Genomic DNA, 16,080 nt, shown 5'->3' with positions numbered 1-16,080 from the left:
TATGCATTATATTTTTTGCTATGTTTCTTTTGCTTCTAAGTTTTTTTTATTTACCATTTATTATCTATATATATAAAAATGAAAGTATGTCTGTCTGTTTGTCCTTTATGCATTACTACACCATTCATCCGATCGGCATGAAACTTTGGGAAGTTGTTGAGTACACTCCCGCGAAGGTTTCTGGTAAAAAAAAAAACAATAATTGTTAAATATCGGCCCCCGGCCCCCAAGGTCCCTCATAACCTTTCCAATACTGAACGTTTACAGTAACCGGTGCGACTCACTTTTGCAATGACCATCAACAAAGCACAAGGACAATCGCTGCAAGTGTGTGGACTAGATTTGGAGAATCAGTGCTTCTCACATGGACAACTGTACGTGGCCAGCTCACGCGTCTGAAAATCTTCTGATTTATTCGTGTACGCACCAGAAAGAAAAACCAAAAATACCGTGTATCCACAAGCACTCGAATAAATAAAAAGAATTAAAACACTTTAAAATGTTTTCCATATTAAAATGAATAAGTTTCAATAAAAATGACAATGTAAATTGAATGTTATCATAACAAGTTTCCTTAAATTTCATTTCTTCTGAGATCGCAGCAACGAGCGATGGGTAAGCTAGTTTTTATATAAAATGTCATTGTTATAAAGGAACAATATGCATTATGATTGATGTACTGCAATGTCTTGCATTTGGGATGCGGAGAATTGGAAAGGTTGATGTTTAAGGGAAAGAAATGCAGTTGACAGCATGCGGGTTGACCAGTGAGGCTGCCCTGGGGAGTCGCGTAATAAAGATATTTTACCTTTCACATTACAGTGTGCAGGTGTTTGTAGGTGGCGTACCCTGCAACTGGAACTACAGCAATAAGGAAATGTAGCAAAATTTGCAATTCACCTCTGTGCAGCTGCTACTGGCTCATCCTTCTTCCAAGCAGCATCCAGTTTCTTGTTCTCCATAGCAAGAGGAAGGACCATGGGTTGACTGGTCTCCTTCAGGCTGCAGCCATATTAGTGTAGTACTGCATGCAGTTGATGTAGGTTGGCGCCTGAGGTGAAGATTGAAATTTGGTATCCACCGTGAGGCACCTCCTACAGTGTGGAGGCTGGTGTCTTGAAAATCTCTAATCCCAACTGCAGAACCAATTAGAGCTTTGGGTGAATAGGGTTTCTCCTTTGCAGGTGTCTAAGAAGCCCTCCTCTTCTAAATTCACTTTTTTTTACGAGTAAACAGATATGTGTTGGAGAGAGTTACTCAAACGCACTCAACTAGTGAGGATGGATATACTTGACAGGATTCCTAACCATCAAAAGTGAAATATGTCAGGTAATCCATCCACATCTGCACCTCTTCTTCACTGGAATTCCAGCATATCACTTACAAGTTCATGTAAGGGTGACGCTTAATTCTTTTCAATTTCATATTGTGTATCAGGAGTAGTAAAGAAGAATGAGGTGTTTCTGGGTAGAGGGATACTCCTCCAGTGGGCTCTTCTTTAGTATTCCTAGAAGTAGTTTATAGGCATTTTAAAGCTGCAACAAGTGCCAATTGTCTTTTTTGGTGCCAATTTTTCAGCGCTAGCTGAGGTAAAAAAAAAGTTTGCAACATCCATTCTGTTTGACCAGCCACTAGATGGAGAGATACTGCAAAGCTAGGTTCATGTTGCAAAACTAATGGTAAAGGAAAAAGCGAAATTACAATGCATGTGGAGCAGAATCATTGGTAAAACTCCCTACATACAAGAAATACAGCAGCAACAGAGGTAGGACTAAACGAGCACGAAACAGCCATAAGTGTTAGGAAGATGGTAATATGTAGCAGAAAGTGAATGCAGAAACCTGACAAGAAGCGTTGCCAGTCTGAGGTGGACACAGTTTCTAATGCAAGACTTCTCTATTTTATTGTATTCCCTTCAATTACAAATAATGGACGAACTCAAAAGCAAATTAAAGAAAAAACACTTAATCTTCACTTAGACAAGGGCCATGTAAAGAATTTATGATCAAGAGCCTAATGCAAATGATGCATTTAATCGTACAAATGTATTTTAGACAGACAATTTTCAAATATAGAATGTCTGCAGATGAGCAGAGTGTAATATGCTATTAATTTCCAGTGCTGACTGCAGGGAGGGGACATGAATCACGAGGCAGGTTCTCGAGTGGGTCATGATGCCTCTCCCCACCCATAACAATGGTAATAAAGAACAAGTTACTTACCTTCGGTAACACTCTTTCTGATGGATTCTCTGTCTAATCAAAGATTCCACACCATGTGAATACCCCCAGGAGCCAGATTGGATCTGGAGAATTTACCTCATGCTTCTGTAGGTGATATTATGTGGGTTCGTGTCAGATCTGTCCCTCTCTAGATCTAACGTCAGGGCCCCTATTGTTATTGTTAATTGACATTTGTATAGCGCTGAATCACCAGCATGTCTCTCAGCGCTAGGGAGGGAGAAGGAGGACAGCTAGATGACACAGGGTTGATGCGTGAGTTTAAACAGTGCTAAGTGATTCTCTGAACAGGATAGTTTTGAGCTGTTTCCTGAAACGAAGCAGGGAAGGTTCCTTACGGAGATGTTCAGGAAGCTCGTTCCAGAGCTGGGGGGCCAAGGCAGAGAAGGCTCTGCCTCCTTTTGATACAAGCTTATATCGGGGGAAGGATAGACGACCAGCCTTGGAGGACTGTAATGTGCGACCTGGCACATAGGCCTTCAGGCGTTCTTTTATGTAGGTCGGGGCAAGGCCGTAGATTGATTTATGGATGATGCAGAGGCCTTTGAATTTCGCTCTCTGCCTAATGGGGATCCAATGTAATTTGTGTAGCAACGGGGTGGCATGGGATCTTCTAGGAAGCCTGAAGACCAGTCTTGCTGCATCATTAAGGACCACCTGAAGTTTGTTGGTTACTTTCTGAGGAAGGCCCATATATAAGGCATTGCCGTAATCCAATCTTGAAACGATGGTGGCCGAAACTATCATTTGTAGCGAGATGGTGGTCAAAAGAGGGGTGAGTTTCCGCATCTGTCTGATCAGACCAGTGCATGTACTGACCACCGAGATGACTTGATTGGCCATTAAGAGCTCGGAGTCAATTTTCAGACCAAGGCTCTTCACGACCAGCACGGGGGTAGGAGTGGGGCCTAGCTCCTGGGGCCGGAAGTGATCATTCCAAGGGGAGTTGATAGAAGGGATGACCAAGATCTCTGTCTTGTCTGGATTGATTTTCAGCGAGTTTGCGGACATCCAACTCACTGTAGATCTGAGCACATTTTGGACATGTGCTTGGGCGAGAGGGGTGTTGTGTATGCTGAGGAGGAGGTGAGTGTCATCAGCGTAATTGAATATTTTACAGTCCATGTTGGCTAAAGCTACTATCAGTGGTTGCAAATAGATATTAAAAAGTAGTGGAGATAGAGCGGAACCTTGAGGGACGCCGCAACTAAGCAGCCCTTTGTCTGATATCTGCTCACCCTGCTGAATCCTTTGGGACCGGCCAGATAGAAAGGATTTGAGCCATTGGTGTGCTTGACCATTGATGCCCAAGGTAGAGAGTCTGGTCAGTAGTATCTCATGACTGACAGTATCAAATGCCGCTGATAAGTCCAATAGGATCAGGGCACTGGGCTTTTTACTGTCAGCCATGGATCTAAGCTCGTCAAGCACCGTCAGCATGACCAGCTCAGTGCTGTGCTCTGAAGCCTGCTTGGCGAGCGTGGAGGAGTTGGTTGTCCTCCAGGAAAGAGGATAGTGATTTGAGGACATGTTGCTCCAGGACTTTTGCAAGGAAGGGTAGCTGGGATATGGGCCTATAGTTTTTAGGATTGGCCACATCCGTCCCAGATTTCTTTAGAAGGGGTATGACTCTAGCTTCTTTTAGGTTAGATGGCATATAGCCGGTCTGTGTTGTCACCTATGCGCGCTGACATAAGTTTCTTTCTGATATCTGCCCGCGCAGTCAGACATGGAATCAGTAATGAGAATGTGCCAGTGTGCAGATCCCTAAAATGGAATCTTATTAGAATGGACTATAAGAGCCCATGCCACAGAACAGGGAAGAGAGTGTGTTGGAGCAGAATCTGTAGTTAAAGTATCAACTACAAAGAGCATTACCAAAAGGCAAGTAACTTGTTCTTCTGATGGATAATTCTAACCACAGACTTCTCACCTTGTGAACAGTTACCAGAGCAGTACCTCCCCAAGTGGTAGGTCCTTCAAATGGATCAGACCAGGTAATCCTGAAAGATAGATTGGCCACAATGCCCCCCACAGCAGACCTGGCTATCTAGGCAGCAGTGCTTTGTGAACATGTGAACTGATGCCCACATAGCAGCTTGACAGATGTCCAAGATTGGATCCGCACACCAGCACAGTGGTAGAAGCCTTTGCCAGCCTGTGGCAGATTTTGTTGCACAAGATAATCCATCTACAGATGATTCTTGTCTGCACAACGTTTTCCTTTTTTGACCCCGGGAACCCCTGATATAGCTGATCGGTCTCCTGCTGGTCCTTGATTCGACCAATGTCAAATCTGAGAGCTCTCTGAGTCTAGGTGAGGAAATCGCTCTTCCTCATTAAGTGGAAAGGAGTGGCAAGTTCCAAGAGAAATGGTCCTTTAGTCCTGAGCCCTAACTTATCCAGAAGAAGGTTGTATATGGTTCCCTAATACACAGTGCTGATGTTATTGCTATGAGAAGCACTCTTTAGACGGAGCAATTGGAGAGGGTATCTGTGCACTGGCTCAAATAGGGTGTACATGAGAAAAGTGAGAACCAGGTTGAGGTCCCTCCGAGGCATCACAAAAGGTGTTGGCGGGAACATACGAGTCAGTCCTTTTGGATAAAGCATCACAACAGGTAATTTGAACAAAAATGGCTGATCTGGCAAACGTAAAAAAATTGAAACATAACCTTTAACTGTTGCCTGAGCAAGACCTTGCTGAGCTAAGGATAAGCAAAAAAAGAGTAATATGTCAGCAAACTATGAGGCATATGTATCAAGCCCTTTTCCAGTACGCAAACGTGCGAACGGGAAAAGGCCTTTTGGGATGTATCATGCCAAAAGGGCATTGCTAATTAGAGAATCGCAAAATTTGCCGCTATGTAGAAAGCACCTAAGTTGTGCGAATTTGACATAAGAAATCGCAAATTACCACCAACTTACTGTTGGTGGTAATTTGCGAATTCTTTGAAAAAAACACTTTTTTGCTTTTTTCAGTGTCATGGGGCACATATAAATGCCCTTAGGGCATGTATGTGGCCACATGTGCACACATGCACATTTCAGGGGTGCAACACAGTGTCCTTTTGGAACCCTTGCACCCTTGAAATTGCGTGCACGATTTGCGATTACCTATTGGGTACTCGCAATTTGCGCACGCAATTTCCATTAATTCCTATGGGCCTCCTGGTCCATAGGAATGCATGGAAGGGATTCCTCAATTCTCACAATGTGTGAGTCGTAATTAAGGAATATGAGGGAATCGTAAAGAAATTGTGATTTTTTATTTATATATCGTTTTGCGATTCGCAAATAGCGATTCTCTAAAAATTGCCATTTGAGAATCGCAAATGCATTCTTTCATACATATGCCCCTATGACTTTAAAGGTTGGATATTTCGGGAAGAACAAGGCAACAAACTTCTCTCAGGTCAGATAGTTTTTAGTCGAGACACCTGGCTGCCAAGTTGAAACTCACTACATCAGCACGGAGATCAAAAAGCTGTCAACTGCTGTCTCAATCTCCAGGCATGGACGTGTGTGGGTTGTTCAGGCTCGGGTGCAGGACCCTGCCAAACTGCTGCGACAGGCGGCCCCCCTGAAAGGGCAGTCTAGAGTACGAACACTCATGGACAGAAGGTCTGGGTACCAAACTCTTTTCACCCAGTCTGGAGACTCTAGGAATATTGGGACTGGTCATTTCTGACCTTCGTCAGAACTTTGAGCAGGAGAGATAGAAGCGGGAGGGCATACAGGAGCTCCAATCCTAAACAAAACAAGTCTCCCACCGAGAATCGCCTTGGGAAGTCTAAAATGCAGAAGTTTGTACAAAGCGCGTTCTTGGCTGTGGTGAAAATATAGAGGCAGGGTTCTCGCCAATGTTTGAAGATGCCCCATGCCACCTGAGCTACGCAACGTCGCCCTGGCATTTAAAGATCATACCAGGTGCTATATGACAAGGGAAATGACCTGATGATCAGCCATTTCAAGCAGCACAGGGTCTCTTGGTGCAATGGCACCCTGCCCAGTATTTTGCAGTACCATATATTCATGCTGAGTTTGTCTTCCGCCGGAGACCAGATGCCTCTGTTCTCCACCATTCCCAGATGACCTCCCAAACCCAGCAACAATGCATCCATCAGAACTGTTAGCTGTAGCTGGTGTGCTGAGAGTGGTCTACCATCCGTCCAATTGTAATCCAGTAACACCCCTGCAGCTGCTTTGCAGTCTCCTCCGACACTTGGATGCAATCTGAAAGGCTCTCTTGGCACGGAGCCAATTGAGACTCCAGTTCCCACTGTTGCATCTACATGTGCCACTTGACATGGTTCAACAGCAGGATGCAAGAGGCCAAGAAGTCTCAGAGATGCTTTCATTCAGACCCAGACCAAGGGTTAAAACAGCGGGGTGATAGCCTGAAGGTCCTGGTCTAACTGAAGTAGAGGACCATGTGAAGGACGGGTCCGATAAATTGAAGTCTCTGTAAAGGAATCAGAAGTGACTTTAGCATGTTGATGGAAAATCCCTGCGATATCAGCAGGTGAAGGTGGTTCATGACTGAGGGGAACTTGCCTTTAGCAATCTATTGTCAAGGTATGGGAAAACTGGTATTATCAACCTACCGACATGGCCAGCAACCACCACCATCACGTTTGTAAAGATCCGTGGTGCACTTTTAATGCTGAAAGCATTCGTGGCCTACCCGAAACTGCAGGCAATTCCTGTTGAATACAGTATGTGGATGTGGAAATAGGCATCCTGCAAGTCCAGAAATACCATCCAGTCTCATGGATCTAGGGCAGAAAGAACTTAGTCCAAGGCGAGCATTATGAACTTGTCCTTCCTGAGGAAGGAATATACAGGGCAAGGATAGAGCGGAAGCAGTCCTTCTTTGGCACCAGGAATTAGTGGGAGTAACAACTAGCAAATTCTGATACTTGCACCCATTAGTACCTTGTCTAAGAGAGCCTAATATAGATATGTCCATATATACATTTTAACCTCAGTTTCTCAAAAACCACTGAAAGAATTTACACAAAAAGCACGCATTCTGGACCATGTTCTAGCTTTCCTCCCAATTTTGTTTTATTCCGTTTAGTCTTTTTTGGCTGTAGTGTCTCATTTTCCTAGGGAAAATTACATGGGGAAAATATATTTTAAGACCACCTTTTTCCTCAGCCCCCACTTGACAGATCATCCAGAAACTTTCCTGGGAGGAGCAGAGGTGGATAATACTTTTTCAGGGAAAGTTTGGTGAAGAGTCATTAACTGGACCCAACGTTTTTGGAAAACCAAAAAATCCATATCTTATGGAAACATTATCATAACTAGCACTAGCCAGTGGCGACCGCCACAGAGTTATATTGATCTATATTTTACATTATTTTAGAAGCTCAAGTCTCCGTCGTAACTTCTTTATTTTAAAAAGTGTAACAATTTTAACCTGTCAAGATTGTGTCACTGCAGTATCACAAATTATATACACTATATGAATCAAATCATTCGGGGGACTGCAAATGACATCAAATAAGTTTGTTCAATCTCATCATACAGACAGCACAAGTCAACACTCCTCAAGCTTCCAGTTCTACACATCATCACAGTCCTTTCACCCAATGGGTCTTTCGGTAGTGCAACGCATAGCAGGAGGCATGTGAACGGTTTATTCTGTTATTTATTATTATAACATCTCTATTAAAATATTTACTTTGGTCTTCGTTTGAATACAAAGTTTGCATAATGAGATTAAAGACTTCAAGAGGCAGATGTACCGCCACAATCTATTTACAAAGTGCAATTATCAAATTTGAGCAGATCGTCAAGGTTTTTTTTTAGAACACTTGAGAATTGTTGCAATATCACAGTATTAAGCAAAACATTATCACAGTTCTGGGGAACAAAGGGAGATCTGCTTCTTGAGGGGGACTGTTGGGCTGTTCAGCTCCAATAATCAAGAAAGACTAAACAAAATATGGGTCTGGAATATACCATGCTGTCACTGCACTGTCCCTGTCAACCTGTCAGTAGATAACCGCAGGAACATAATTCTGATCAACAGAAGTGAGTTTAGTGAGTGAAATCCTCTTACTCTCTGACACCAACATGTCACTGCCTCTACCTACTCAAATCCATCTGTTTTGCAGGTCATGTCTGTGTTGTCAGTTGAGAGATCACAATTTCTGTTATTACTCTGATATTCCCATGTAATAATATTGAGGCTAGTCTAAGGTACAGTTTACTTAATGTAAATTGTAGTTTTTAGTTCTACTGTGTAAATCACTACACGTGGAGAATGCAGTTAGGAAAGTGGTCAGCAAGCGGTTTCTTCCGATTCATGTTGTAGAAAAGGGTTTCCTTCAATAGCTCAGATCCCAGGGTATTCGAACACTGCGGCTGCACCCATCCCAGTCCCGATGCACATGGAAACCACGCCATAGGCTCTGGAAAGATACATGGAGATGAAACTCACATTAAAATACGTCATGCATTGTTATTTAATTTTTCAGCTTAGCATTCAGGAGAAGAACCACATATTTGCTCTTACACTCTTCTTATTCCACGGCTTAACTACAGCTCTGCTTGCCTGCTCCCTCCAATCACCAAGCCATCATTATCCCCAGGTCTGCCTTCAATATACATCACTCCCCACCTCCCCCCGCCACACCCCAGACCAGTGCCAAATGTTGCCCCCACAAAACATTCAAATTGATTGCAGTCCAATTTCTCTGGGGCTTGATTGCACAGTAAATCCAAATAATCCGGATATGCAATTTGACGCGGCCTTCTATAGCTGGCTGTTTAATTCTTATAGGTTGGTCCTCTGTCACTCCTATGTGGACTCCAAAACATACACCTAAGTTGAAAGAACTCCAGCTCCTAAAGGTAGCACCCTTCAAATCTGGGCATATTTACATGGTCCACAGTTAATGTGGTTTAAGCTGTAAGCGTGAGAACACTTCAAAATGGTTAAGTATAGGTATGCACAACTGCATCTATTCTCACACCATTGTCCTACATGCACAGGAGCATGTAAACAATTGGTAGGACATGTTTTCACATACAACACTAAAACACTTTCCACTAAGGCCACACTACATTCACACACTTTCTGGCATTTATACACCAGCATCTAATACTTAAGCCTTCTATCGCTCTTATTTTCCCGTTAACACACACACAGGTGCGATGCCAAAATATAAATCGACACAACTCTTTTCCTCAAACACATTCCAATACTACCCACAAAGGTCATGTGACAGACACGCTATTCCATGGATATTCCATTCAAAGCCAACCCAAATAGTAATATGCTACCCATCTGCAAAGCATTGAAGCATTACAGAAATGCAAATATAAACAGCATACTATAATTTGTATAGCTTTTTCTGCCTTGCCCTTACTGCCATTCACATGCAGTCTCTTTCACATAGATTTTCAGACATACACTCTGAGGAAGAATCTACTCTGAAGGGTAGGGTATGTGTTAGGATGGGGTTGGTCAAATAATGAGATGCGTGTGAAACTTATGGCTTTTCTTTTTTTATTAATTAGTCCTGCAACCAACCAAATCTAGTGTGTGTCCAGAGGCCTAGCCCTGTCGATAGAAACACAAGACCCAGTTTTGTGATTCATTAATCTTGACCAGGCTTTTTTTCTGTGTAAGAGGTTTCCTTCTGCCACTTGTGTACATTCCTACTTTAGTGTGAGCCCCACACCCTTGTGCTGCAATTGTGTGTGCTTGACAAGTGTGTGTTTGTGTAGCACATGTATAGTAGTAAGACTATGTGTGTTGAGAGTGTGAGTACTGGGCAGCGAGATCCATTTTGATGGGCCTTGCTTTACCATGGCACAAGATGGAGGGTGGATACAATTTCTGCAGAGAGTGGAAGTGTATTGACTGCACATTCCTTTGGCTGGAGGGTGGAGATCTAGACATTGAATTTCAAAGGGTAGTCCAGTTTCCATCACTTCAATAAAGTCCTTGTGAGCAAAGGGCCGCTGATTAGTTCTGAGTGTTGCCCTTTAGTAAATGGTACCGGAGGCTTGGGGTCGGCCTAGCACTTCAGAACCTGCCAGCCTCCCCAGAGAGCTAATGGGAGTATCTGGCCCTGCAGGAGAAAGGAGAGCACAGGAGGAGAAGGCCAGCTTGTTTCCAGCATGAGGAACATCAATAAGAAGCAGACTGCTAGATCGAAGCCAGGAGTTAACCAGTATTGTGAAGAGTCTCCCTGAGCAGTTCTCTGCACCAAGACGTTGAACGAAAGAGAAACACTGGTGGTGGTGCTGTGCCTGGTGTTGAGGCTGCCACGCAACAGGAGCCAGCGTCTCTGGTGATGCGGAAGACCTGACAGCCTGAGAGCCCACTCCTGCCAAAGGCAAACTCCAACTAGAGATCTGGCCCAGAGGATGCAAAGTCTGCGACCAAGTACCACTCTGGCCTAGGAGGCCATAACTGCCAAAGACAAGTGGCCACTGTGCTTAAACTCGCCCAGCAATCTATGTGCTACGTGATGCTGCTGCCGTAGTCTGGCATCATTTAAGCAACTACTGCAGTAGCAGGTTTGTAGAACGCACTTGCCAATATCACAAGAGCTTCATCTTCATCGAACAGGTAAAATGGGGCCTAGCTGTGAACTGATACCCAAGCCATCTCGATGCAAATGCCCATACTTCATACTATGGACTGTAGACATTAGGAGATCTTCTGGAGATGGTAAAGGGCACTGTAGGGGGTGTAGCGCTCCAATGAGATTTGAAAAGGAGACTTCAAACCTGTAACTTTATTACTATTTGAACTGTGTGGTATTCCAATTTGCTAAGATAAGCACAAGGTTGGAAAATATATAAATGTATTTTAGTTGACTTATAAATACTGAGGTCTTGTCCTGTGACCGCTTGCTCTCACTATGCTGACAGTCAAGTGCAGAAAGGGTATACTTGCCCCAGTTGCAGAGCCAGTAGCCCCTGTCTGCCCTGTAGCTCCCAACATGAGATATGAAAATAAAAAGCAACCGATCTCAAACTCAGTTGAAAGCAGGGCTAATCCTCAAGTAAGACAGACCTCATAGGCTCGAACAATAGAACTATACCTCGGATTGCAAAGCCCTTACAGGTTCTATCAATAGATCTTCAGTGGGATCATTAACAATCAATGTAAGGGTACATTGATTGTAACGGCTCTGACACAAGCACCTATGATAATGTCTTAAAAAGCAGTTTCTCACTGCATGCCTTTTTTACAAAGACGATTACATAGACCATATTGTCATCATATTTTAAGAAATTGTTTTAAATGTAACGAATGTACTGGTTTTAATTAACTATACACAATAAATTTACTTACTTACTTACAATGCTCCAATGATGGGACCTTTATCATAGCAACCAAACACATAAAATGCCCCCAAATTGCTATGTCGGACTACCTAATGTCAATGTATTTTGAACCTTTAAAGCTCACATTATGGTAAAGAGCATTATGCAAGTGCCAACACAATGCCTAGAATATCCACAATATGCAAAGGAAGCTTGCCTTAGGGTATCACCATAAAAATTACTAATATACCCACGACAATCTACCAATGTCATTGTCAATACAATTTACCACTTTCCCTTTATCTCCACCTCTCTTTAACCCACCTCAATTTCTCAGTTGTAGCCTCCATATCCCCCCTCCTCTTTTACATGAATCTCTACCTTGCCCTTACATCTCTCCCCTTTTTCTCATCACCTCAAACTATTACGTGCCAAACTCAAACTCATGTTACAGACTTTCTCCCTTCCCATTTCATGTCTTGCCTTTCTCATCTGCCTCTTTTTTTCACCTCATCTTTACACTCGGATCCTGTTTCAATCCATACTTTTCACCTTTCTTAGCCTTTCATGCTACCTTTATCTATTTTCCTGTTCCACACTGCTTTATTTCCCCATTAGCCCGCCTGCCTGTTTATAGTTGTCTTTTGTTCTTTCTGTATCTTTTTGTTTTTGACTTCCTTTTGCCTTCTTTCGTATTTGTTCTTTCATTCATATCACGTTTCCTTCCCCTTTTTAATTTTTCTGTATGTTTCTTCTTTCCATTGTAATATCTTTCCATGCTTCCCTTTCATTCGTGTACTGTCTATCTACATCAGAGGTCTTCAAACTATGGGGCGCGACCCCCAGGGGGGGCGTGGAGTCATCAGAAGGGGGTCGCGCATTCACCAGCCTCACGTCTGCCTCATATCCAAAACGTTTCCTCTTCGTTTTGGATTAGAAATACTTGCATCTCAGGAGGCTCTCTGATTGGAGGACTAGGTAAAATAAGCCAATCATAATGTGGCTACGTCATCAAAACATGTCCTCCAATCAGAGAGACTGCAGCATGCATACCAGGAAATGCCCGCAAACTTTGTCCATAAAGATGGACCAGGACCTTTTGCAATGCAGCCTGTACTTCGAGGGAGTTCTGCAATATTCACGCCGTCACTGCTGCCTTCCTTGGCCATCCCTGCTTTCACCTCGTGTGCTGCTTTGTGGCTCGTTGCTGGCTCTTCATTAGGATCTCCGCGTTACTTCCGGCTGATTTCCAAGGCAACTCAAAGCTTCCCAGTTTAATTAGGTAACCTGCCTCTTCCCCGCTTCAGACATACACTGAAACTGACTTGCGCACACACACAGATTCTTATTTGTTTCCCCGATTGAGCCATGAGGGGATTTGGGCAAAGGCTCCGGTTGATCTTTATTTTCTGTGTTCTGTCCGTTTTTATTCTTTCCTGCATGTGTCTATTTATTTATGCTGCCTTAACTCCGCGCTCAATTTCATTGATTGCTCCAAAGAAACACAATGGAAGATAGAATGTTTCTATTTAAACAGGGCACGTCAGATAGCTGCCAAGGTTTCAGATTACTATGTGTGACATTTTCATAAATTCATTGCAATTATTAGTGACATTTCAACGACTATGAGTGACACTCTCGAGCAAAATCAAGCAATGAAGATCAGTTTACCATGACTGAATAAATGCTATAAATAAGCAATGTTAACTGTGTACAATCGGGTGTGGAGCTCATTTCCATACAATAATCTCTCCCTGTGCGTTAGCTTCTACTGTGCACAACATGAAAATAGCCTCTGCCTCACGCCTGCACTCAGCAAAGTATGCTGTGTATGCACTCACCACAAGGCATGAATAGCGAAGTAAAGGTCGCAGTGTGCGCTCCTGGCTATCCTAGGTAAGTAGTAAGGCACAAAGTGTAAATGTCTGGGCTTTCTTCCTCCTCCCTGGCAACCAAACAAGTAGCATCAGTCTCCTCTAGGGCTTATCTGTCCCACGTGCACCCGGGCCGAGATTCCTAAGGTGTGAGAGGCCCCATCTCAACAGCTGCATAATAAATGAATAAATCCACAAAACTCAGCTGACTCAAGTCGCCAGAGTCCCCGCAGACTGGCACTGGGCATGTCTCAAGACAGGGAGGTTGAAGCACGCTACATTTATAGTTAGCTCGAAACAAAATAAATAGAAAGAGAGGTGGGATGGGTTGTCATGATTGTGCGCTATTAAACTATTATTTTGTGTAATAAAAGCTGCATGTGGCTTTGCAGATTCAGTGAATACGCTAGTTTTGTTTGTTACTCACTGCACCCTCACACCAGGGCTCCTAATGCTTAATCTTCAAGCTATCCGTTTTCATTCTTGTAGCAGGAGTTCAATATGATGCCTTGTGGTGAATTAATGCATGGAATTGTGAACCAGTTCATATCAGCTTTACCAGACCGGGATGAGCAGTCGTGCTGGACAGAATAAAGGGTGAAGACTGTGTACACCTTCCATTCTGTGTAGCTGTAAGATAGTTTTCAACAAGATATTGTTGACACACTGCAGCAGTAAATGCTTTGTGAGTCGTCAGCTCATATAGAACACATGCTACCATTAATCAACCAGGTACCGGGGAGGGGAGAAGGAGGAGACAATGGTGTGCGGTAAAAAGCTTTCTGTCTCATGTCAAGGCCAGCCTCTCACACAATCACTGTGTGTGCTGATTTGGAGGCACCCCAGCTCCTCTCCGACAGCCTGTGTGTTCTTCAATAATCTAGTCTACCTCTTTGTTAGATTACCTGTGGTTGGTAGCTGCCTCTGGGTACAATGAACGTCACCCACAAAAATCAAACGGGTGTCTATTTACTTCCATCTCTAGACAAGTGTATTTTGCTATCTTTCACAACCTCTCTTCTGACCCTCACCCTGCAAAGGCCTTCCCAAGACGAAGGCTCAGTTTAGCCAGTGTGACCGTGCAACATGTTGTCCGGCACCTGCACCAAGTGAATGGGAACACCTTTTCACAATGGATGTCATTCTCCTTCCAGATACTAAGCCTCCCACTGCACTGAACGTATGGCCTGCAAAGAAGGGCACTTCTAGGGGCACTGATGTGAAAGAGGTCATAGGGACAAGAGATGCACCGTGAGCATAGGTAGTCTGCTTCAAGATGACCTTTGAGTATAGCCCAAGCACACAAATTACAAGGGCATACCCCATGGCCGTACTTATACCACGTGAACATAATTATAGCCTAGGTGACTGGACACCTAGGCAGCCAGCCTCTTATCATTTTCTCGTGGCCTTCAGAATTTATGGTTCACTTGGCCAAGATGGTTAGCAAAAACTGAAACAAATAACAAAACCCAAAAGACCACGAACCATAGTCATCCACAAACCTTTGGTTTGGCTAAACACTGTTTAGTTTCATTTCCCCACTGTAAAATGATTTGGCGTGGGAATTGGGGGCGCTTTTGGTTGTGGATGATGGTGAGTACCAAGTTCTAGACATTTTGGTCAGGAGGGGGTCCTCATGCCTAACATTTTTCGACAGGGGGGTCTCGGCATCAAAAAGTTTGAAGACCTCTGATCTACATCTTTCCTACAATTTTCATCCGTTTTTTTCCTTTGATTTTCTTAATTTCTTCACCCGCTTATTTTTTTGCTTCCTTTTGTGCCTCCCCTTTCTTTTACTTCTCCTGTTTTTTAATTCCATCTTCTTTCTTTGATCTCCTTTTGGTTGTTATTTCACTTTTGCCATTTCCCTTTCTTTTGACCACTCTTTCTTTTTATCTTTGTCCCCTTTCACACAGGGTAATACTAATATTGTTGTAAAAAAACCAAAAAAAACAACAACAAAAAACACAGATTTACCTTTTTTGTAAACTATGAAGGAACTTATCCTAACTATGACAAACTTAAGTCTGTAAAGGCAACTCAATCTTAAATAGCCCTTCCCCAGGTTTTGTGCAAGTCCTTCCTTTCTTTCAGAGGACAATCAAGATTATTTTTTTACAAGATTAATGACATTACTTGACTCGTAATGTGACTACCGGTTAATAATCTGATTTACACATATTCTGACACCTGGGTCAGTTTTATGGTAGTAAAGGCTAATTGGGTATCTCCAAAAATTGTAACATGCCATTTATTAAGAACAATTATGCCTCATAACACTCTTCCCAATTCGTCCTCACCGACATTCTGAATACAATGGAAAATAATTTAATTTGCACTTAAACCTGGAGGACTATATGGTAAAGTAGCTATTGCATAGCAAAAGCACTGTTATTTTAGTTTATGTTGACTGTAGTTTATGTTGACAGTCCGTCAACATTCTCAGAATAATTTTAAAGAATATAATCAGAAAAATTTAATAATTGTGGAGATAACTAAAACCAAAGTTAGGGGCATGGGGTTTAGGACATGAAAGGGAAAGTGGCACTTGAATGGCAATATCACGGACCACTGCACACAATATAATTAGTTGGGCAGAACTGAACACACTATTTAGAGACATTAAGAAGGATTAAGAAAATATATCAGTACTACATTACTTA

General features: G+C 42.9%; 1 protein-coding gene across 1 annotated transcript in view; it reads right to left on the bottom strand.

The window, feature by feature from the left end:
- Positions 1–7,881: 7,881 nt before the first annotated feature.
- Positions 7,882–16,080, bottom strand: part of ACAA1 (acetyl-CoA acyltransferase 1) — a 131,915-nt gene continuing 123,716 nt past the window's right edge. Inside the window, exon 12 of the mRNA XM_078665270.1 lies at positions 7,882–8,665. Within this exon, the coding sequence (XP_078521396.1) occupies positions 8,590–8,665 (76 nt within the window). The 3' untranslated portion in view covers positions 7,882–8,589. The remainder of the gene's footprint in view (positions 8,666–16,080) is intronic.

The sequence above is a fragment of the Lissotriton helveticus genome, chromosome 10 (assembly GCF_964261635.1).
Source record: "Lissotriton helveticus chromosome 10, aLisHel1.1, whole genome shotgun sequence".
Classification (NCBI taxonomy): Eukaryota; Metazoa; Chordata; class Amphibia; order Caudata; family Salamandridae; genus Lissotriton; species Lissotriton helveticus.
The sequence above is the reverse complement of the archived record's forward strand: the minus strand, read 5'-3'. Positions and strand labels throughout refer to the sequence as shown.